This window comes from Lytechinus variegatus, chromosome 6, assembly GCF_018143015.1.
Source record: "Lytechinus variegatus isolate NC3 chromosome 6, Lvar_3.0, whole genome shotgun sequence".
Taxonomy (NCBI): domain Eukaryota; kingdom Metazoa; phylum Echinodermata; class Echinoidea; order Temnopleuroida; family Toxopneustidae; genus Lytechinus; species Lytechinus variegatus.
In genome coordinates this window covers 19,973,405-19,996,071 of record NC_054745.1, presented here as the reverse complement: position 1 = coordinate 19,996,071, position 22,667 = coordinate 19,973,405, and the positions used below count along the sequence as shown (strand labels likewise).

General features: G+C 35.7%; 1 protein-coding gene and 1 non-coding gene across 2 annotated transcripts in view; one reads left to right on the top strand and one right to left on the bottom strand.

The window, feature by feature from the left end:
* Positions 1-10,965: 10,965 nt before the first annotated feature.
* On the bottom strand, positions 10,966-11,074 carry LOC121417919. Its single transcript, XR_005970398.1, has one exon. It is a non-coding gene; the product is annotated as a U6 spliceosomal RNA (small nuclear RNA).
* Positions 11,075-11,204: 130 nt separating this feature from the next.
* Positions 11,205-22,667, top strand: part of LOC121417161 (kinesin-II 95 kDa subunit) — a 44,930-nt gene continuing 33,467 nt past the window's right edge. The window contains exons 1-3 of the mRNA XM_041610752.1: positions 11,205-11,337; positions 16,488-16,581; positions 17,014-17,204. Coding sequence (XP_041466686.1) covers positions 16,579-16,581; positions 17,014-17,204 — 194 coding nt within the window. The 5' untranslated portion in view covers positions 11,205-11,337; positions 16,488-16,578. The remainder of the gene's footprint in view (positions 11,338-16,487; positions 16,582-17,013; positions 17,205-22,667) is intronic.

Sequence of the window (22,667 nt, the reverse complement as noted above, 5' to 3'; positions counted from 1 at the left end):
GTTAGCGAAGGACTTACGATGATAATGATTACTCACGTGACTTCCTTTTATGAGTATGACACTGCTATATCTCTATTTATGTAAGATAAAATTATCTGCGAGAGTAAATGAGAGAAAAATTAGATAGAATAGACAGTTACCAGTAGGCCTACTCACCTAAAAAATTACAGTAACAGTCCGCAAATCTAGACTAATGATTCCAAGGGTCGGAAGTATTACACGATCAGCTGTGAAGCGGTGAATATCAACTGATATTGCCCTTGGAGTTGTCGTCTATTTCCTCTATGATGTGCAATCAGAAACAATCAAACCCCGCTATTAAATTATCTTGGGGAAAATTATAATGATAGCACACGTGTGTAAACGCGATGTTTAATTTCAGAGGGGAGCCTGCGCGCACTTTGAACATAGCGTATATTGCGTGAATACTTAGGCGCGTAAAAGGTTTAAAGGGAACCATAATGGAGGAACTATTTTCATTTTTCATTTTATTTATTGTTTCTGAAACTTTTCATAAATTATACAAAGTAACCAAAAATACATAATACACCACAAAATATTTAACAACAATAAAACTTTTAAAAAGGTCGTATGATGGTGGGCCTCAAGTCTGCGCACATAACAATTTGAGTTCAGATTTAACATGATTTTTTTTCTTATTACACAAAATCTTTCAGTTGATAATGTTCCTAATATTATTAAGAGTAAGTGTACCAAATTTCTCATTAAGAAATGAAAGAAAATATAGGATTTTCTTGAAAAAACTTCGGGCAGTCATTTTCAGATTGAAAAAAAAATGGTGCCCCATGTCTACGCACTCATTCACTTTGCACACGTTTCGGGGATTTTGATGACAAAGGCTGCATTTTTGAGGCTGTCACATGAAATGCCCTGAATTCAATATTTTTCACCATTTTGAGTCGGATTTTTTAATGAATACCTGCCTATGTATTGCATTTGTAAAGTTCGTGCTCGTTGCGTATCTTCTTTAACTAGAATCGCGCAGATTCGCGGGTGCGCAGACTTGGGAGACCGCGCAGACATGGGGGAACTATTTTCTATTAAAAAAGGTCTTTAAAAGGTTGCAGTGGTTGCCATTCTAACCATGGCTTGACTCTGTGGCAACCCCGGAAAACAATTACAAAATTGTATTTAAAGGTCAAGTCCACCCCAGAAAAATGTTGATTTTAATAAATAGAGAAAAATCAAACCAGCATAACGCTGAAAATTTTATTAAAATCGGATGTAAAATAAGAAAGTTGTGGCAATTTAAAGTTCCGCTTATTTTTTCACAAAATAGTAAAATTCACAACACAGCCGTCATGCGAATGAGTCAGTCGATGGTGTCCATCACTCACTTTTTCCTCTGTTTCTTATTGTTTTAATTATACAGTATTTCATTTTATACAGATTCGACAATAAGGAGCAAGTTGACCAAACCGAATACTAAACAATTTTCAATGCCACATGTTCAGGGAGGAATATTAACTGTTGTTTCACTTTGGCTTGACAATGAGGAAAAAATTAGAATATTTCATATTTCAGGTATATATATCACAAAATACTAAAGAAATAGTGAGTGGATGACGTGCCCAGTGTCTTCGTTTGCATGCCGACCAGTATGTGCATATATATCTTGGGGGGGGGGTTAAATAGCAAAACTATTAATAGGCATATTTCAAAAGTAATAGTTAATCTGCGGAATAATGTTTTTTTTTGTCTCCAATGGGCGTGAGAAAAGTTGCACCATGAAATAGGTATTGACTATTCTTATCATGGATAATAACAAAAGTGTAATCTAACCACCCAAAACATAAATAGAGGCTTTTCTTCTCATTGTGAAGTATTTTCCTCGTTTTGTTTTTCATCTGTTATCGTTTCTTATTCTTGCATGCGATTGTCCGATTGGCATGTTTCCTATTATGAATTAACATCCATTGTGAAGTTTGTGAGTCAAGGTTATTAAATTCAGTTGTATAATAATCGCCTTATCATCTCTATTACTTCCTTTAAAGATTAAGGTGGGCTTTAAACCAATTCACAACCCCCCCCCCCCAGAAAAAAAAAGATTCAATGCTAATCCGTTAACTGGGCGTTTAAACTATTCTGTTTACTATAACCTTACATTGATGTAGGTTTTTAGTAAACTGGGCGTTGTGGCTTGCGCCTGTAATCCAAGCTGTGGGGGAAGTTACAAATTGATGCAGAGGTTCGAGGTTCGAGCCCTGATCACGTCTTTCGGATGGTGACGTTAAAGGTCGGTCCCAGACGTAAATAATCATATCTGATTGATACACGTCTGACAAAACTCGAATATACACACACACACAGTTCAAAATAAACAGCGCATGCAGCATTGTATAAATTTCTTAAACAGTGTTTTTACTGATGTTGTTTAAAGGTTTGCATGGTGGCGTGTACATTGCTGATGTGGTTTACGGTACAGTGTTATAGAAACAGTGGATAGAAGAGGAGAAGTGGATAGGCGCGAAAGTGGAGATTTGAGAGTAGAGTATTCTTTCTTGAAAAAAATAGTCCTGAAAAGGACTGTAAACCGGAAGGATATCAAGCCAGCATCTCCTCATCAGCTCTACTACTCAAGCTGTTCTCACTCAACATTTCTTCTGGTTTACAGTCCTTTTCAGGACTTTTTTTTCAAGAAAGAATACTCTACTCTCAAATCTCCACTTTCTCGTCTATCCATCCACGGTTTCTATAACACTCCACATGGTGTACCGTAAACCACATCAGCAAGTGTTTTACTGTCAGTGTACATGTATATTAGGGAATAGAGCGGCGCCATGGTGTGGGGACAGCGGGGCGCCAACCCCCACATGATTTTTCGAAGAGTGAAAATAATGAAAGCAAAGAAAGGGATAAAGAGGTAGAATAACGAAGAGAGGAGGAAGTAATATGTACACAGTAAAAACGCTGTTTAAGATTTTATACAACGCTGTTTACTATATGAACCTTACAGTAGGGGAAGGCGGGGTAAGTTGTGACAGTTTTTGCTTTTTGCATGTTAGAATTGACATGATTAATAATCTTGTCGAAATAAGTACCTTGCCTTGAAATTTTGAAATTTAATTCTTCTGAAATATTTTCCACCTATATATAACTTTCTATCCCCACACTGAAAGTCATCGTGACCTTTGAAAAAAACGATGTCAAATGGCTCATCTTGCCCCATACAGGGCTTATGGGGTAAGTTTGAGCAACCTTCTGGGGTAAGTTGAGCCACAAAAACTATGTACAAAATGTATGAGGGGAGAACCAGCATGTCAATTTTTTGTTTAAAGTCTTTTCACTTGCTAATTCTCTAAATACTAACATCCTTTAGAAGGAAAAGAGCAGTCATGTAAATTTGCTCCTTTCAGCCAGCATTTCAATCGATTTTTATGGTTTGTTTGTTTTTAAGATACATTACCATAGGAATTACCATGGCTCAACTTGCCCGATACTGTTTGGCTCAACTTACCCCAGTCCGAACTGAGTGCGATAATTTTGTATCCACACATTTATTATGCATCCATCATATAAAAGACTATGACAAGAATGAAGATCCATACCTGGACTAATAATCTTGTTATCACGTATTTATTATATTCAAGACGTGTGTGTTTATAAAGCACTTATCTTTTTCACACTCTTTTTTACTTTTTTGGCTAAAATTCATGTTTTTCCCTCTAAAAAAACTACTTTTTGTTTCAAAGTTAAAAACAATGTGGTGGGGTTAGGGGTTTTGCTATGGGTCATCAATACATGACACCACCACAATGTCTGACTCATTCATTATTGGCCTGGGGCTGGTGGCTCAACTTACCCCTATGCTCAACTTACCCCGCCCTCCCCTATTTGTTTAACCGTTTAAACAATCATGTTTAATTTATGGAAGATTAGATATTGAAAATTAAACTTTGTTGCTTAAGATTTTATTACTGTAAGGTTCATGTAGTAAACAGCGTTGTATATATATTTTTTTACTGTGTATAAATTGAAGTATGCATGGATCACGCAACATACTAACATGCCCCAAGCAACCTCTGTTTGAAAAAAACGTAAGTGATGTATGAATACATCATTATAATTGAACACAATTTCATGCTAATCATTATCTGTCTGAATGTAAATGATTGTATGGATATACAACTTACGATAGAACGTTTTTAATCTCTCAGACTGAGCGATTATCTTATCCTTCTCCTGTGACAGTTGCCATGGCAACGGATTTCTCGGATAACCAGATATAGAGGACAACTTGGATTAAATGCATAATCTGAAGATTAGAGCCAAGCTTGTATCATATTCATCGTTGATCTGCAATCTCTGAAAGCGAATTGTGATCAGTGGTTTATGAAGTTTATCGAATGAACAACAGACGGGGGCAATTAAGAAAAAATAAGAACAAAAGGAAGGAGAAGAAGAAGAAAAAGGAAGAAGTGGAAGAAGAAGAAGAAGAAGACTAAAGAAGAAGAAGAAGAAGAAAAAGAAGAAAATGAAAAAGAAGAAAAAGAAGAAGACTTTTGACTTTTCAAAATGAAACTTTATTTACAATCAAGCTATAACATAATTATATACAAATAAAATATCAGAATACTTTGTAAGTACATTAAAAGACTCATATAAACAAACCAAGAGATAACATTAAACAACCAGTAAAGTAAAGGTGAAGAAGAAGGAGGAGGAGGAGAAGAAGAAGAAAAAAGAAGGGGAGAAGAAGAACGAAGAGGAGGAGGAGACGGATAAAGAAGAAGAACAAGAAGAAGGAGAGGCGGAGGAAGAAGAAGAAGAAAGGGAGAAAGTAGAAGAAGAATAGAATGAGAGGACGAGGAAAAAGAGGAGGAAAGAAGAGGTATAGAGTAGAAGAAGAAAGAAGAAGAAAAAAAACGAAGAAGAACAGATAAGAAGAAGAGGAAGAAAAAAAGAAGTATATAAAAGAAGTAGAACTAAAAGAGAAGAAGTAAAAGGAGAAGAAGAAGAAGAGACGGGAACTGAAAAAAAAACACAAAACAAAAAAAGATGTATCTCGAAAGAAGTCAGGCTTGAGTTTATGATTTTAGGATAACAAAAAAATGACTCCTTGATCTTTATAGGGAGTCCACAAGATTACGGAAATTGTTTAATCTATCATTCCACTTTCTGTCTGTCTGGATTAGATTGAAAGCCGTATAAATTGACCGGGAAATTGACACGTATAACCTCGCTCACCAATCGGATGATATGTAGCCTGGTCAAGGGACATGTACAGTTTGAAGATCCCCGAATAGATAAGTAAATAAAAACTAACTAAATGAATAAGTAAATATAAGTTAATGAATTGATTAATTAATAAAATAAATCGATAATCAAACAAATAGATAAATAAACAAACAAAGAAATTAATAAGCTAGATAAAATTAATTAATGAATAAATAAATGAATGAATAAATTAATAAGTAAATGAATATATGAATTAATAGATAAATAAATGAATTAATAAATTAAATAAAGAATTGAATAATTATAATAATTAAATAATTAATCGAATTATTAATTCAATAATTGAATTAAATAATCAAATAAATAAATAAGAATAAATAAATAAATAAATAAATAAATGAATAAATAAATAAATAAATAAATGAATAAATAAATAAATAGATAAATAAATAAATGAATAAATAAATAAATAAATAAAATAAATAAATGAATGATAAAGTAAATTTTCCTTGAAGAATCGAAGCACGGCGGATAAACTGCAAGGGTTTCACATCACATCATCAGACCTTTTTTTAAACATCTAGGTCTACAGAAACCCTGTATACCCCAATTGTTATAAAGTTTCCCTTCACGTATAGACCGTTATAAAACATTGCAATTGTATTGCATACTTCTATTATATTTTGTTTTTCAAATTGTCAAAATCATTTTTAGGGGAAGGGTGGGGGAGGTACAAAAAGATAATATTGCGGCCCTCCATATTTCCATTGGGGTCGCCCCCTCCCCCAAGGATCGACGAGTCTGGCTGGAAGGGCCCCCTTTCTTCTTGCTCATGTAACAAACTCAGTTATTATCAGGCCTATTTTGATAAACTTGGAAACATATAATATAGATAGGCCTTTATGTATAATATTATTGTCCTTTCTTTTCAATTTATGAGACCCTAATAAGTTGGTATAGGTGGCGTCCTGTAACATGTGTAAGAAAGATGAATGCGCGATAAAAAATGATGACTTATTATTTTGCATAGACCGGTCACTTCTTTTGGCCAAAAAAAAAAAAAAATTCTGAAGAAAATAGAATGACGGGGGGGGGGGCTGAAAATGACAAAAATAGAGAAGTATTAAAGGACAAGTCCACCCCAACAAAATACAAAATGATTTGAATAAAAAGAGAAAAATTCAGCAAGCATAACACTGAAAATTTCATTATAATCGGATGTAAAATAAAAAAAGTTATGGCATTTTAAAGTTTCGCTTCATTTCACAAAGCAGTTATATGCACATCTCCGTCGGTATACTCATTCACTATTTCTTTTGTATTTTATTATATGAAATATTTTTATTTTCTCTTCATTGTCCAATATTTTAACATTTTGTGCTTCAGGCAAGGAAGTCATTATCGTCAAATTCGTAAAAATTGAAATATTGTATAATTTAAACAATAAAAACAAAAGAAATAGTGAGTGAGTGACACCATCGACTCTCTCATCTGGATGTAACTGGCTCGTTCATATAACTATTTTGTTAGAAATAAGCGAAACTTTGAAATGTCATAACTTTCTTATTTTACATCCGATTTTGATGAAATTTCAGCATTGTGATTGTTTCATATTTCTCTATTGATTCAAATTAACATTTTTCTGAGGTGGACTTGACCTTTAAAGAGAGAGAGAGAGAGAGGGGGGGGGGGTGGTCTAATAGGGATCGCTGGACGGTTTTGAAAGCCAGCCGGGGGCTGACCATGCAAAAAAAACACATTGGCCCGAGTTCTCAACGGTTGGCCAACTTGAGAAATGCAAAATGTAGCCTTCCGAATACTAATGACGTCAAATGACGCGTTTTAGCCCTTGGGCTACATTAACCCACCACCGTTAATTCGGGCCATTTAAGTCAGTTTAAAAAATGTATTTACCCTTTCTTTCAAATCAATGCCTCATATGACCTCATCTGGCATGTCTGGGATTTGTTATTTAAGTTTGCCATTATGTCAACCACCATTGCAACAGGGCTAAAATATGTATAATAATCTCATAAACCCTATTAAAAAAAGAAATATGTATTTTGTCCTGAAAATTGAAGATTCTGGCCAAAGCTTGTCAGCCTGAACAAGATGCGTAACTATATACTTACTGCGAGCGCTAGCAGAAAATGTTGATATACATTCTGGTCTGATCGAAAGGAGACCTGTTAAGGACTGTTTGCAGTTAAGCATGAATACGATATAAATTTCAAAAATCAAATAATACGAGCGCGAAGCGCGAGCTGAAATTTTTTATTTATTTGTTTATTTACTTATTTGTTTCTGCATGTCATGATAATGTACATAGTGTAACCATCACAAAAATTGATTACATTGAATTTTACATAATAATAATGTATAATTATGATGATTAACATAACATTAACATAACTGATTATAACAAGGTTGCAGACATGTAGTGGTATGACAAAATAAGCAGATGCTTGAGCTTTGGTCAGACCTTTGGATATATGAAATGCATATAAGTATAAATACAATACTGAAAAGTCAAAACTAATGATTACTCAAAGAAGGGAAAGAAAAAGAAAAACAAAACAAAGAAAACTAAATAAACAAATTATTATGTTCCACAACTATTTACAAATATTTACAAGGAGTGTGTGAGGCGTAATAATACTTGAAATTATATCAATCCTCAAGTTTAAAATGTACAGTATACAACAAAATGTGTCTTGCTAAAAAAAATTACATTTTAGAGACAAGTATGCGTTTTACCGCATTTTTGAAGGAATGCACTGATAATATATTCCTAATACTAGTAGGTATCGAATTCCAAACATCAGGTCCATAATGTCTGACACATTTGTGAGCCAACAGTGTGCGAGGGTTATACAAATGCATATTAGATGCTTGTCTTGTGTGGTAGGTATGGAAAGTATTATTTTGTTGAAACATATTGGAAAAGCAGGTAGGTAACATTTTGGCATTAAACCGATACATAAAAAGGGAAGTTTGAAGAAAATGGACATCATCAACAGTAAGACATTGCAGCTTAATAAAAAGAGGGCGTGTATGATCACGGTAACCAACTCCAGCACAAACAGATAAATTCGGATTGCTTTCTTTTGCAACAAAAGAATTGGGTTTGTGACACTCGTTGATGTTGCCCAAAGAATATTGCAATATGACACGTAAGGTAGAATAAGAGTATTGTACAACATGTAAAGTATTTCATAAGGTACAAGGTACTTAACTTTATACAGTATTCCTATAGGCCTATATTTCGAGAAATTGGTTTACTGATGTGTATCATGTGATCATTCCAGTTAAGTTGATCATTGATTATAGACCCCAAGGAACCTCGTAGATGCCTGTCTTTCCAGCAAAGCATTGTCAAGTTTCAATCTTAAATCATGGTCAGCACATGACTTCCTGCCTTTAAAGTGTACATAATTAGTCTTTTCAACATTCAGTGATAACATAATACTTCGAAACCAATTAGATAATTTCGGAAGTTCGACATTAATGGTGTTTTCTAAGATATCAATATCACGGTATGATAGGAAAACACTTGACGTGTCATCAGCAAATAATATATAATTCAATGTGTTTGATACCAAACAAATATCATTAATATAAATCAGAAATAATAATGGACCCAATATAGGACCTTGCGGCACACCGCACCTCATAACTGATATACCAGAATGAGAATAGTTATAGCATGTGTATTGTCTTCTATTTGAAAGATAACTAGTAAACCAATTAAGGGCAACGCCCCTTACTCCCATATGTTGGAGTTTATAAAGCAGTATTGAGTGGTCAAGGGTGTCAAATGCCTTGCTCAGGTCCATAAATACACCAATAACGTGCTCACGATTAGCCAGAGAACTAGATACATAGTCATAAAATTTCAACAACGCAAGGTCCGTTGAGTGAGACCTGCGAAATCCAAATTGGTTGGGATTAAGTAGGTGGTTTTTGTCAAGAAAGGCAATCAGTCTGTTAAAAACAATTCTTTCTAGTATTTTTGAGCAACTAGGCAAAATTGAAATTGGTCTATAATTACTTATAACGGTCATGCTTTCCCTTTTATGAACAGGAATAACCTTGGCTAGTTTAAGAGAGGAAGGGAATACACCAGTTAAAATGGACAGATTACAGATATGCAGTAAAGGAGTTAGGACTGAGCCAATTATTTGTTTTAACAATTCTGAACTTATTTCATCATGCCCAGATGACCTACTATTTTTAAGAGACTTTTTGACAAATCGACCTAAAAATTGACATTGCCATTATGTCAACCACCATGGCAACAGGGCTCAGGGCTCAAATATATATAATTATCTCATAAACCCTATTAAGAAAAAAGAAATCGAAATTTCATGTATTTTGTCCTGAAATATTAAAGATTCTGGCCAAAGCTTGTCAGCCTGAACAAGATGCGTAACTACATGTATATACTTACTGCGAGCGCTAGCAGAAAATGTTGATATACATTCTGGTCTGATCGAAAGGGGACCTGTTAAGGACTGTTTGCAGTTAAGCATGCATGAATACGATATATATTTCAAAAATCAAATAATGCGAGCGCGAAGCGCGAGCTGAAATTTTTATGACGAATCGACCTAAAAATTCGTAAGCACTTTTTGCAACAATGAACATGATGGGTAATTGGGTATACAACTAAACATTGAGAGCGCGAAGCGTGAGCGGGGGAATGAGAATTAGACCTAACAGCAGGTTATATTGGCCTACGCGACAAATTTAAATAACGCGAGCGCGCATGCAGCGCGCTGTAAATGTTGATATATCAATAAAACCGACAATTTTCCAGAGCACTTGTTGAGAATCAATTTGTAAATCAAACAAAATAATGAAAGCTCGAAATATGTTTAGTACATTGACATAAAAACATGACATTTTAAGCTTTATATTAACCTATTTATTGAGCAAGAAATGTATTTCATCGAACATGCAATGCTAGGGCGCGAAGTTCGAGCAAAACATTTTAGTGACATGAAATATATATTTCTTATTTTTCAAATGTTTCCCTCACCTTATTGTATTCAGTCGTCTTCCTCCTCCTTTTCCCTCTTCTTTTTTTCTCTGTTCTTTTTTCTCCTCTCTTCAGTCACCCATTCTTATTAAAAAAATATAATTTCTCCCCCTTTCCCCTTTTTTTTGCTCCGCCAATAGGAGGGGGGGGGGGGGGGGGGTGAACCCCTCGCGCCCCCTGAATCCGCCTTTTCATAATTAACAATGATTGTCTTTATGAACTATCGAATTATATGACAAACACACCTCTAACTTTATGAACCAATAAGAAAAGCAGATTTAAAGAATTCAGGATGAACAGCTGTTTGCAGGTAACTTCCAAAATCATCCTAAAAATGTATGAATTTCGTCCTTCTTCGAAGACTTTCATCAGTCTTGTTTATTTTCTGACCGTTTTCCTTCTAAAATCCCGGGCCCGTCTTACAAAGACAGTGCGATTGATCTGATCAATCGCAACTATGGACATCCAGCAACGTCAACATCTATTATGCATGTTTGTTCAAATATTTCTAGCTGTGATGTATGTTCTTGCATTTATTGTTTTCTTGAAATTCACTGCGCTTCTCTTTGAATAAAAAGGACATAGTGCAAGTTTTTCGTATAAAAAAACATGACACTGATGGATTTCCATAGTTACGATTGATTGGATCAATCGTAACTCTTTGTAAAACGGCCCCCGGTCACTTCCCCACTTCCCCCCCCCAAAAAAAAAAAAAGAAGAGAAATTAAAATTAGGAACGCTTCACGATTGTGCGTGTCATCTTTGTGCAAGGGGCCATGCTAATCTTCTCTGTATCGTTCCAATTTTAGTATGTGTCAACAATTTCTTGTCGACACGGAGGTGCAGAGATCGTCAGGTATTTATAAACATTTTCTTTTATCTCAATTAAAATCCAGTTAGTATTTTGTAGCCACCCATATCAAACGTTTGCAAAACGTTTCTGATGACCTTTCTCGCTTTCTCCGCGAGGTGGCAGCAGAGCTGAAGTTAATGACATTCCGACTGTCAAAATTTGCTCCACCGAACTACGGATAAATGCTACATCATATGGGCAGGAATTTCATAGTTTTCGTTGTTTTTCAATCATCTCAACAGGGGTAAGTGTGAAGTAAATAATTTGAAATGAGACATTTATGTTTGAAGCATCAATATGTTATTAACGGTGCGGAAAATTGCCTAGAGTATCGCTTCTTTTTGGAATAAATGTTTGCTTAGTCCCGTTCGTTGGAAAAAGTATTGGTTTATCTGCCAGTCAAAACTCGGAATAAGAAAGAATTTTCCTGTCCTAACTAACTGAGGCTGAGCATGAAGAAGGAGAAAAAGGTGGTAAATAGAGAAATGTAAATGTTGAATACTAATGTCGTAAAAAAATGAAATTGAAAAAATTATGGTAATAAAGGGGAAGTTCAAAAGTTTATTGTCATGATTGTAAAAACAGAAAAAATGATAAAAAATATTGCCGAAGGTTTGAGAAAAATTCATCAAATAAAAAGTTTTTAGAAATTCAATTGTTTGATTTGTGACGTCATGTGCAAGCAGGGGAGCGTTTCATCAACATTTTTGTCCGACAAGTTGTCGAACTGACATCCTCCGTTTTGATTGGCTGAGAATCACTGTTTCTATGGTAACTGTCAGATAAAAGGGAACTTGTCGAATAAAACGTCCGAGAAGTCCTTTCATGAAACGTTCCCCAGCATTCATAGCGAATGGTAAAAAATCAATGAAATGTCATTTTCTCAGAAAATTGAAAATGGTTTTCACTGTACGGTATGTTACATATAAGAATAATTGTAAAAGAATATTAAAAGCAATTACATTCATCTCTTTTTAGTTATTTCCCTTTAAGGATAGCCAAGAAATGTAAAGAACTTTCCAGAATGTCTTTTTATTATGCAGGCCTTGCCTATTTAAAGGCCAAGGAGTTTTATTGTTGAATAGGGAAAAGCCAAACAATTGAATTGTATTGGTAGTGGAAATGAATAGGCTTAGGTATTTTGTTTACACATGTTGATTTCAATGAGGTCATTCAAGAATGTTTTAGAAATAAAGAAGCTTCCAGAAGAGTGAATTCTAGAAGCTTGTAGATTAGTTGAAATTTGAGAATGATCTAGAATACTTGAAATTTAGTATTTAAGGCTGGCAGGTACCTTTTGTAAATATCAATAGACAAGTCATTTCACACCCGATCATGAATAGAAAACAAAAGATAGGAACCATACAAAATTTGAAATTTATGCATTTTATATTACATAACACACGGGGCACCTGCTCGTTTATGACGTCGAAAATCGTTTTGGAGGCAGCGTAGCTCAGTCGGATGGAGCGCATGTTTCGGATAAGGTCGTAGATCTCAGCGTGAGGGGTTAGAGTCCCGCTCATGCCGAAATGCATCTAACAAAAAATCTGATGCTACAGTGTTGTGTGTTAGCGTGCATCACCAAGTATTCATTGCAGGTGTGAATGCAGTTGGAAAACACTCCGTCCATCGGAAAGGACGCAAATGTTGGTCCCGTGTATAGGAGAGTAACAACCAATGCACGTTAAAACCAATACACTATTCGTCAAAGAGTAGGGTGTTCACCCGGTGTATTGCACCTGCCGGTCACGGCAAAATTCAGGTTAAGTCAAGCTTGGCGTTCATGTGCCATAATAATCAATATAATGATTGTGGGCATTAACGGAAAGACAAGACAAATCCAAAACTTTAAACTATCTTACTCTTTAAAAGATTTTTCTCAAACCTTCACCAATATTTTTTACTATTTTTTTCTGCTATTTTTACAACAAAGTTTTCTTCAGGGTGAACAGCACGTGTCATTCAGTAGTGAATATTTGCGCCAGCATAATTTGCGGTAATTTTATTTATAACTTTTCTGTACTTGAATCAGTTTAGTAAAAATTTAGTCTTAGTACTAGGGACAGTGATTTTCTGTTTCAAAAAATGGCCTTTTCCGTTTCAGAAAATCTCAAATTCCGTTTCAGCATGTCAGAAAACGGAAATTCCGTTTCCCCATACACTTTGTACACACGGAAAAGTGACAATTCCGTTTACACATTGAATAGCAAAATCACAGTGCGTACACTCGCACTAGCCAAAATTTGTATCTGCTACTGGACCAACAACACAATAAAATCCGTTCTAATCGGATCTATGCGGGTGCATTTAAGAATTTTTCGATCACATTTAGCATGCATACATCCTCACCTTTCACATAAGTAGCATTATTTTGCAGTGAAATTTAATTTCATCGATAATTTTGGGGTTTTTTGGACATCGTTATCATCTGACAACGGCTTTCGCCAATCCGCCATCTTGGATTTTAAGACCACGATATCGTGCTGTTACATCTTCAAACGTAGAGGGCAGCAACACACGACCATGCAGTTGAGCGATATGAAGCTCAACCCGGGCAGGCCGGGTACGGGCGCGGGGTACTATCGAGTGTGATGATGTCGAGAGCAGTCACGATGTGTGAATTGTCATGATTGTAGCGAAGTGAGATCGTGTTTTCTGGGGTTTTGTGGCCATTTAATACTCTCATTTTGTTGTTATTTTGGAGTAATTTCTGTTGCTATTCTGTGTATTTTGAGGGAAAATACGTTTTCCGTGAATTTCCGTTTGAAATGCCACTTTCCGTTTCAAAAGGCCTTTTCTGTGAATTCCGTCCGTTTTCCGCTATCGCGGAAAATCACTGTCCCTATAGTATGTAGTAGTCTCCTCATGGCTCAGTAGAGAAAAGATAACCTGTGCACCACAATCAGTTTTGGCGATTTAAATCATGCTCCAACTCCAAGTGGCAAGTCCAAAAATGAAAATAATTGCTTGATTGTTGAGAAAATAACTTATTTCAGCTGCACAAATGCCAATTTTCAGTGCTTCTGTCAATTTTGATATACATGTGGAAGTTGGTTAATTATAATTATCTGCAATACCAAACGGACCTCTTTCAGCTCTAAACATGAGGCACCCCAGAAGTCTTCACTCAGCTGCGTGCGACTTCATTCTGAAAACAGTGCGTGCGCGTCACCAGCACGCATTTCCAATTCAATCGGCCGATGTTTAGGAAAGTGCCATATTTGGAAGGGTTTCGAATTTCCCGCCATGATAGATCAAATACGTGCGGTGTTGGTAGCGATATTTCGGGCGAAATCGCTTCCCTCTTATGGGATTTGTTTTTGTCATCGATCTTTTGAAGTCCATAATTAGCGAGGGTCATAAGAATGATCTTTGGAAGTCAAAATCATGGATTTTACTCCTGGAATATTTCTTTTAGCAGCAACCTGGATCTACTTTGTGTGCAGTTCAATAGCAGGTACATGTATCACATGCCATGCATGCAAGTCCCCCGCCAGTGTGGGTCCCTGTAGTTGTGGGGAGGGAGTTTAAGTCATTTTCGTTCGATAATTTGAACCGTCCGATGTTTGAGGGTTCTATGTTCTCACAGCAAGAGAACTTTGCATACACAAAGCAGTATATCCCGACTAAACGAAAAATTAGACTCAAGTATAGTCAAGTCCTATAATATATACTTCTATTACATGTACATGTAACTGGTTAAGAATTATGTTTACATCAATATGATTTCGACCTTTTTGTTCTTTTTTTTTTTTCCTGTATATATACGCATATATGAATAAGTCATCATCATTTTCTTCATTTCCAAGGAGGATCCACTCTTTACAAGCTTTGCTTTTAATAATGGACCCCCTAATTTTCTTTTATGCTCAATATTATTATACTGTTTTTTTGTCTCACCTGCGAAGCAGAGTGAGACTATAGGCGCCGCTTTTCCGACGGCGGCGGCGGCGTCAACATCAAATCTTAACCTGAGGTTAAGTTTTTGAAATGACGTCATAACTTAGAAAGTATATGGACCTAGTTAATAAAACTTGGCCATAAGGTTAATCAAGTATTACTGAACATCCTATTAGAGTTTCATGTCACATGACCAAGGTCAAAGGTCATTTAGGGTCAAAGGTCATTTAGGGTCAATGAACTTAGACCATGTTGGAGGGATCAACATCGAAATCTTAACCTGAGGTTAAGTTTTTGAAATGTCATCATAACTTAGAAAATATATGGACCTAGTTCATGAAACTTGGACATAAGGTTAATCAAGTATCACTTATATCCTGCATGAGTTTCACGTCACATGACCAAGGTCAAAGGTCATTTAGGGTCAATGAACTTTGGTCGAATTGCGGATATCTGTTGAATTCCCATCATAACTTTAAAAGTTTATGGATCTGACTCATGAAACTTGGACATAATAGTAATCAAGCATCACTGAACATTTTGTGCAAGGTTCAGGTCTCATGATTAAGGTCAAAGGTCATTTAGGGTCAATGAACTTTGGCCGAATCGGGGGTATCTGTTGAATTACCATCATAACTTTGAAAGTTTATTGGTCTAGTTCATTAAACTTGGATATTATAGTAATCAAGTATCTCTGAACATCCTGTGCGCATTTCAGGTCACATGACCAAGGTCAAAGGTCAATGAACTTTGGCCGAACTGGGTGTATCTGTTGAATTACCATCATAACTTTGAAAGTTTTTGGATCTGATTCATGAAACTTGTACATAATAGTAATCAAGTATCACTGAACATCCTGTGCGAGTTTCAGGTCACATGATCAAGGTCACAGGTCATGTAAGGTCAATGAACTTTGGCCAAGTTGGGTTTTTTTGTTGAATAACCATCATATCTCTGTAAGTTTATTGGTCTAGTTCATAAAAAGTGGACATAAGAGTAACCATGTATCACTGAACATCTTTTGCGAGTTAGAGTAGTATTCAAAGTCAGCACTGCTGCTATATTGAACCGCGTGGTGCAGGTGAGACGGCCAGAGGCATTCCACTTGTTTGTTTTACAAAGTAAGAATGCTCGTCTGTAAAATTATACTTGATATTTTGTATTGTGTTTTTGAATCGAAATGGAATAAAAAATTGAATAGAAGAATTCAGTTGCGTTTGATTTTTGAGTTCGGATTTATGAATTATTACTATTATTATTTTGTATTTTGTTTTTGAATGGAAATGGAGTAAAGAATCGAATTGAATAGAAGAATTCAGTTGCGTTTGATACTTTGATTTTTGAGTTGGGTTTCATTACAGTTGCTGTCTGCATTGGACCTATTGCGCAACCTATGTGCATGCATGTCAAGTGCATTGTACATGTACATCTTTTTACAATACTTATATACTTGATAATTACTGTACTGTATATATTTATTTTATCTTGCAGAATGCCATGTTCCATAATGCAATGTTATACAGGATAGAAGATATTTGGATCTACAGTTTGTATTTTCATTGAAATCTGAATAGCAGACATCATGGTAAGTACATTGTACACACTGTCTTCCCAACCTTCCCAATCATAATAGTAATGTACACTGCAAGACAATAGTAATCATGACTTAGCCCCTATCTAGGCCGGGGTATTTTGGAATTTCATATGGCGGGGAGGGGGGGGAGGGGGTTGGTGGCCTCCCAGGCCCCCTTTGAGATCTCGGCCTTTGGCCACGCGATCGCTCCGAAAATTGGCACACAGGTTGTCGACATGTAGGACATAATCTACAAAATTGTATAGTAATTTATTTCATGCAAATTGCTATTAAGTGATTAAGTAATTTATGCATAATTATTATTAAATCAAAATCATACTTATTAATCAATTTCTACATGTATGTATTATATTGTTTTTGCAATTTATTACAAGACAAAACCCCTGCATGAGGGTAATGTATTTGTTTGATTTTTTTTTACAGTCAAAGAAGAATGCAGAATCAGTGAAGGTGGTGGTGCGATGTCGACCTTTGAACTCCAAGGAGATATCTCAAGGTCATAAGAGGATCGTTGATATGGATAATAAGAGAGGTTTGGTGGAGGTCACCAACCCTAAAGGAGCTCCGGGAGAACCAAAGAAATCTTTCACCTTTGATACCGTCTACGATTGGAAGTAAGTCCATTTGATCTCTAGAGTCTGTTTCATGTATGTTACCAGTATTCATTGAAATTTTGTAGGGAAAATTTACAATAATAATAACGATAATATACGTATATTTACCTAGAGAAGCCACTTCAGGGGGCCGTTTCATAAAGGACTTGCAACTGTTGTAACTTTACCATCATGTCAACTACCATGGTAACCTTGATTATGATTGGCTGCTGAGCCCAGTTACCATTGTGGCTGTTATGACAAAGTTACAATTAGTTGAAAGCCCTTTATGAAACGGGTCCCAGTTCTTAAAACTGTTCTCCCAGCGGGCCCTGCTATTATTATTACCCCGGCTTTCGCTGGGCTGCCTAGGTGCTCAAGCATTCAAGGAATTTCTTCCTTCGGGATGATACCCATTCACCTCACCTGGGTTGCGTGCAGCATATGTGTGGATAAATTTCTTGCCAAAGGAAATTCCGCCATGGCTTGAATTCGAACCCACGATCCTCTGTTTAAAAGTCAGAAGGCTAATCCACTGGGCCACAATGCTCCACATAGGGGCTATGGGCAATGCTTGAAAGAGCCCTGGAAATACAAAATGAGCCCTTCAATTTCTCTGTTCTCTGCAATGTTTATGCTTATCCACTGTTGGACATTTAGGCAATCAGGGGCCCGTTGCATCAAACATTTTACCTGAGAAAACTCAGGTTGTTTTTACCGGAGTTTTTGCCCTGTGTTAAAGTCAATGGCATAGATCAGACTAACCTTTATAGTTTTCAGTTTTTAGAGTTTTCTCAGGTAAAAAGTTTTATGCAACAGGCTCCAGTTGTGAAAAGGAGCTCCTGAAAATAACAAAATAACTATATATGTTTTTGCCTGGTAGGCGTACATCCATATGCTGGCCTGTTTGTTATTGGTATGTTGAGATGATTATAAAAAGAAAAGATGGTGCGAGGATGTCATATGTGAATTCTAATATTTTGAATGTTGATATGGAGTGGTATCATGCTACATGTACTTGCACAGTGCCCTAAATCTCTCCATGCATGCTTCATGTACATTTATCTGCACAATGCTGATATTAACCCTAGTAGACTGTGCTATTTCGATGCCGTAGAAGACTGGGGTCTTTTGGTCTCAAAAGTTGCACGAGACTAGAAAGTAAAAAGTCAGCAGGCGACGCTGTCAAATAAAATTTGCGCAGTAGATTTGACACGAAAAATGTTGAGTAGGCTGAATTATATTGACACGTTTTTCTTAATTTCAATGTAGCTTTTGTGTATTATTAAACACAGGAAATATTCTGTAGTACTTATGAAAGTAATACATGTATTTGGTTTTGTTACACAGATAATTACATGTAGGTCAACTGACACAGTACAATACAATACAATGTATGTGAAGAATCAATATTATTCGGTAAATTGTATTATAATTTATTCTAAATTTTGTTATTATATGCAGGCAAAAATAGCACACATAATACATACATTTCTTTATTTTAAAAAATATCTGTAAGTTCTGGTTGATTTTGACATACTTTCTTGAAAATAATGGAAATATGGAATAAAATTTTGAAAGGTCTGATTCTGTACAGAAATGTGATTACTTTGGTCATTGGGGGACTGTACATATTATGATCGTTATTTATTTATTTTTTTAAACAAGTGCACACCTAGTTACCAAAAATGCATATACATTTTATAGCATCTCCACTTATTTGAAAGAGGATAAAAGAGCATTGTAGATTAAATACTTTGCTCACGGGCATACATGTACATGTACATGTAGGTGCCGCGGCCGGGGATCGAACCCCGGACTTTCCATGTACATGTAGCCAGGCACCACAGCACCTCAAATATATATATTTTTCTATTTTTAACACAATATAAAACTTTATGCACATGTACACTGTACATGTTCATGTATGCATTGCACCTTATGTTTTTTTTCTGAGTGCATATTTGGATTCATTGTTTGTTTGTTTGTATTTACAAAATACATACATGTACATGTTCAAATTTAACACATTGTACATCGTATAAATCATGGAAGACAGCCCATTTCAGCAGTATACAAAATACTACTGTTCTTCCATTGGGTCCTTGAGGAATTTCCTTTCAGAAAATATACTTTTATTACTGTATTATAGGCTGTTGAAGTGGTGATTCAAAAGCAGAAATCATCATGTAACGCAAAAGTACAAAAGTAGGTCTATAAAAAGTGACATTATTCTAAAATATAAAGGCCTGTTTCAATGTGGTTTGACCTAGAAACGAAAGGTCATTATTAGATGTATGAATCTAGTCATGTTTTAGATACATTAGGTTGAATCTCAGTTGTTATTTGACCTTTTAATTGAGAAGCACATTTCAAAATTTGCTGTTTAATTTCCACATTTTTATGAATTTTTATGTTGAGATATTAAAAAAAAAAAACACATGGATTAATGAATGCAACTGGAATTGAACTCGATTGATTGTACATAGAAAGATCATGTCCTTAGGCTCCCTGGAAAGAAAGTGTTGATTATTAAAAAGAGTAAGCTTCAGTAAATGAGGGGAATTATGTTTTATTTAGGTTTTTATGTCAACATTTTATGAAGATTGACAAATCCTAAATCTTGGAATATACAATGTATGCAATTTTATCCATGGAGGTGCTGTGTACATGGGCATTTTCATGGTAACTGACGTTACACGGCACAATTGTACACTTCGTTGTGTGTACGATTATCTTTAAAACAACAAATGAAAAGTGCGTAAAATTGCGCCGTGTAACATCAGTTATCGTGAAAATGCCCACATGTACCTTTCATTATTGACTGGTGGACATCTTTACTAGACTTTTATTTTTTTAATATTCAAATTCAATACTCTTCAGTTTACATGCAGATGTACACGTGTGTGTTCCTGGCTCACCGATTTCTAGTAGGCAATGTGTAACATATTTCATTATATTTCATTATAATAGCGATCAGGGGCCCTTAAAAAAAGCTTTATCGTAGAACAATTTCTTGTAGAACAATTTCTTTTTACCCCTAAAAGTAGCCCTTAAAATGAAAAAAATAAATTACCCCCCCAAAATTCTGTGATTGTCCCAATATGGAGAAAAAATCCCAGGGCTATTGAATTATTTCCTGTTATAGTGATACATGTACAAGTATGTACATGTACATGTGTATGGCAAATCTGTGAAGCGAAAACGAATAACACCACATGGAAGTAGGCCGACACAATGTCGTCATAGTAATCGTGATTTAAAGGGAAATCCAACCCCCCAAAAAACTTGTTTTTATAAGGAAAAGAAAAATCAGACAAGTTGATAGGTGAAAGTTTGAACAATATTGGACAACCAATAAGCAAGATATGAATTTTTAAAAGTTGTAAATATTGGTAATCACTATACCCATGGAGATTTCAAATTGGCCACATATGGGATGTCATAGTGATGTAAGGCAAGGACTACTCTTCCATGTACTCCAATACATATTATGGCTAAAATGTCATTTTTCCCAAAAGTTTTATTTCAAATTATATTTTTCTTTCATGAGGACATAAAACAATATACTACATGGGTTATATTTAGATTACTGCCCCAGGGGAATGGGTACTTAGGAGAAAACCACAAATCTCTGATAATAAAGTACATGGCCTATGGGAAAGTTGTCCTTGCCCCTTGTCATAATTTACTTACCCAGTTGCCAATTTGAAATCTACATAGTATTAGTGATCTCAATTTTAAAGCAGCTATAACTTTCTTATTGCTTGTCCAATTTCTTTCGAACTTTCACCATTCTGCTTAATTTATTTTTCTCCTTCCCAACACAACATTTTATGGCCAAGGCTGGATTCCCCTTTAAAAAAATTATACTCTTTTTCGAAAGTGATCGACACACAAGTCTTTCCAAATGCCCCCTTTTCTGTGTTTCAGGTTTGTGACTTGAAACATGGTTACTACATGTATTAGTATTAGTTTTGACTATTTCAAACCCAACCATGATTCTGCAGAAATGTCTCTTAAAATGTTTTTTACGTCATTATTCAAGGGTAAAACAGTTGCGCATGAACACACCCTTGTACTAATTACAGTGACTGTACATGTATGAAACTTGTTTGAACTCTCCCTGTAATAATTACTCACCGCAATGATTGATGTGTGAACATACACTAGAGCTGATTGATATTGAGATTTGCTCAGTCTACCAATCGTCTCATTATATGGTTTCAGACCGCCTCGAAGTTCGCCAGTTCCAGGTATTCTCTGATCGGGAAATTTACCCCTATCAGAAAATACCAGGTATTTTGGTAATGTGAAAGCAAACTACGCGTAATTTCCCGAAAGAAAATACCCGCTAAATAGTAGGTACTTGGCGAAATTACGAGAACTTTCGTGGGGATTTTTCCAAGGTCGCAGGTATTTTGGCTATGTGAAAGCAAATTACGGGAACTTTTATCCCAGCGTGTCGTTGGGCGCGGCGGCGTGGGTGGCTGCTGGGCTAGTAATTTTGAATCTCCCGCCTTGCCTGCTTATCCAGACCACACTGCGCATGCTCGTAACTTCGGGAACTTATCCCGAAGGATATGTTTCGGGGCGGTGTGAATGCAGGAATAATTAACGGGTATTTTTTAGCCTTAAAAAGTTCTCGTAATTTAACGGGGATTCTTGTGTTCGAGGCGGTTTGAAACCACCTACATGTAATATGTCACAAATGGACTTCATATAATGAGAGACGAGAGAGAGAGAGAGAGAGAGAGGGGGGGGGGGGGGCTAGAGTGAAAATCCAAATACAACAATGACCCATGTCATTTCGATAAAGGGGAAGTTCACCCTGAAGACAAGTTTGTGTTTATAATAAGGGCATAAAAATCATAATGTAGATTGATGATGGTTCGATGGAATAATGAAAGTAACCTTTTAAAGGAGAATGAAACCATTGGAACAAGATAGCTTGTGTGAAAACAGAAAAATCAAAGAAACAGATCAACAAAAGTTTGAGAAAAATTGGACAATTAATGAGAAAGTTATGAGCATTTGAATATTGCGATCACTATTGCTATGGAGGTAGCAAATTGGCAATGCGACAAAGATGTGTGATGTCACTTGTGAACAACTCTCCCTATTACGTTAGTATATATATTTCACTTGAATTGCCTCTTTTTCACATCTCTCCATAGATCATGTGTTCTTTCTACATGAGGGCATGTAATACATATTTTTTAAGAATACATTATGGATAAAGAGTTTGTATCATCATATAAAGAAAAAGCAAAAAGAGACATTTTGAGGGTATTTTATGGTCCACCAAAGGGAAAGTTGTTCATCAGTGACATCACACATCCTTGTCGCATTGCCAATGGGAGGATCTCCATAGCATTAGTGATTGCAATATTCAAATGCTCATAACTTTCTCATTATTTGTCCGATTTTTCTCAAACTTTCTTTATTCTTATTCTTTGATTTTTCTGTTTCTACACAAGCCTA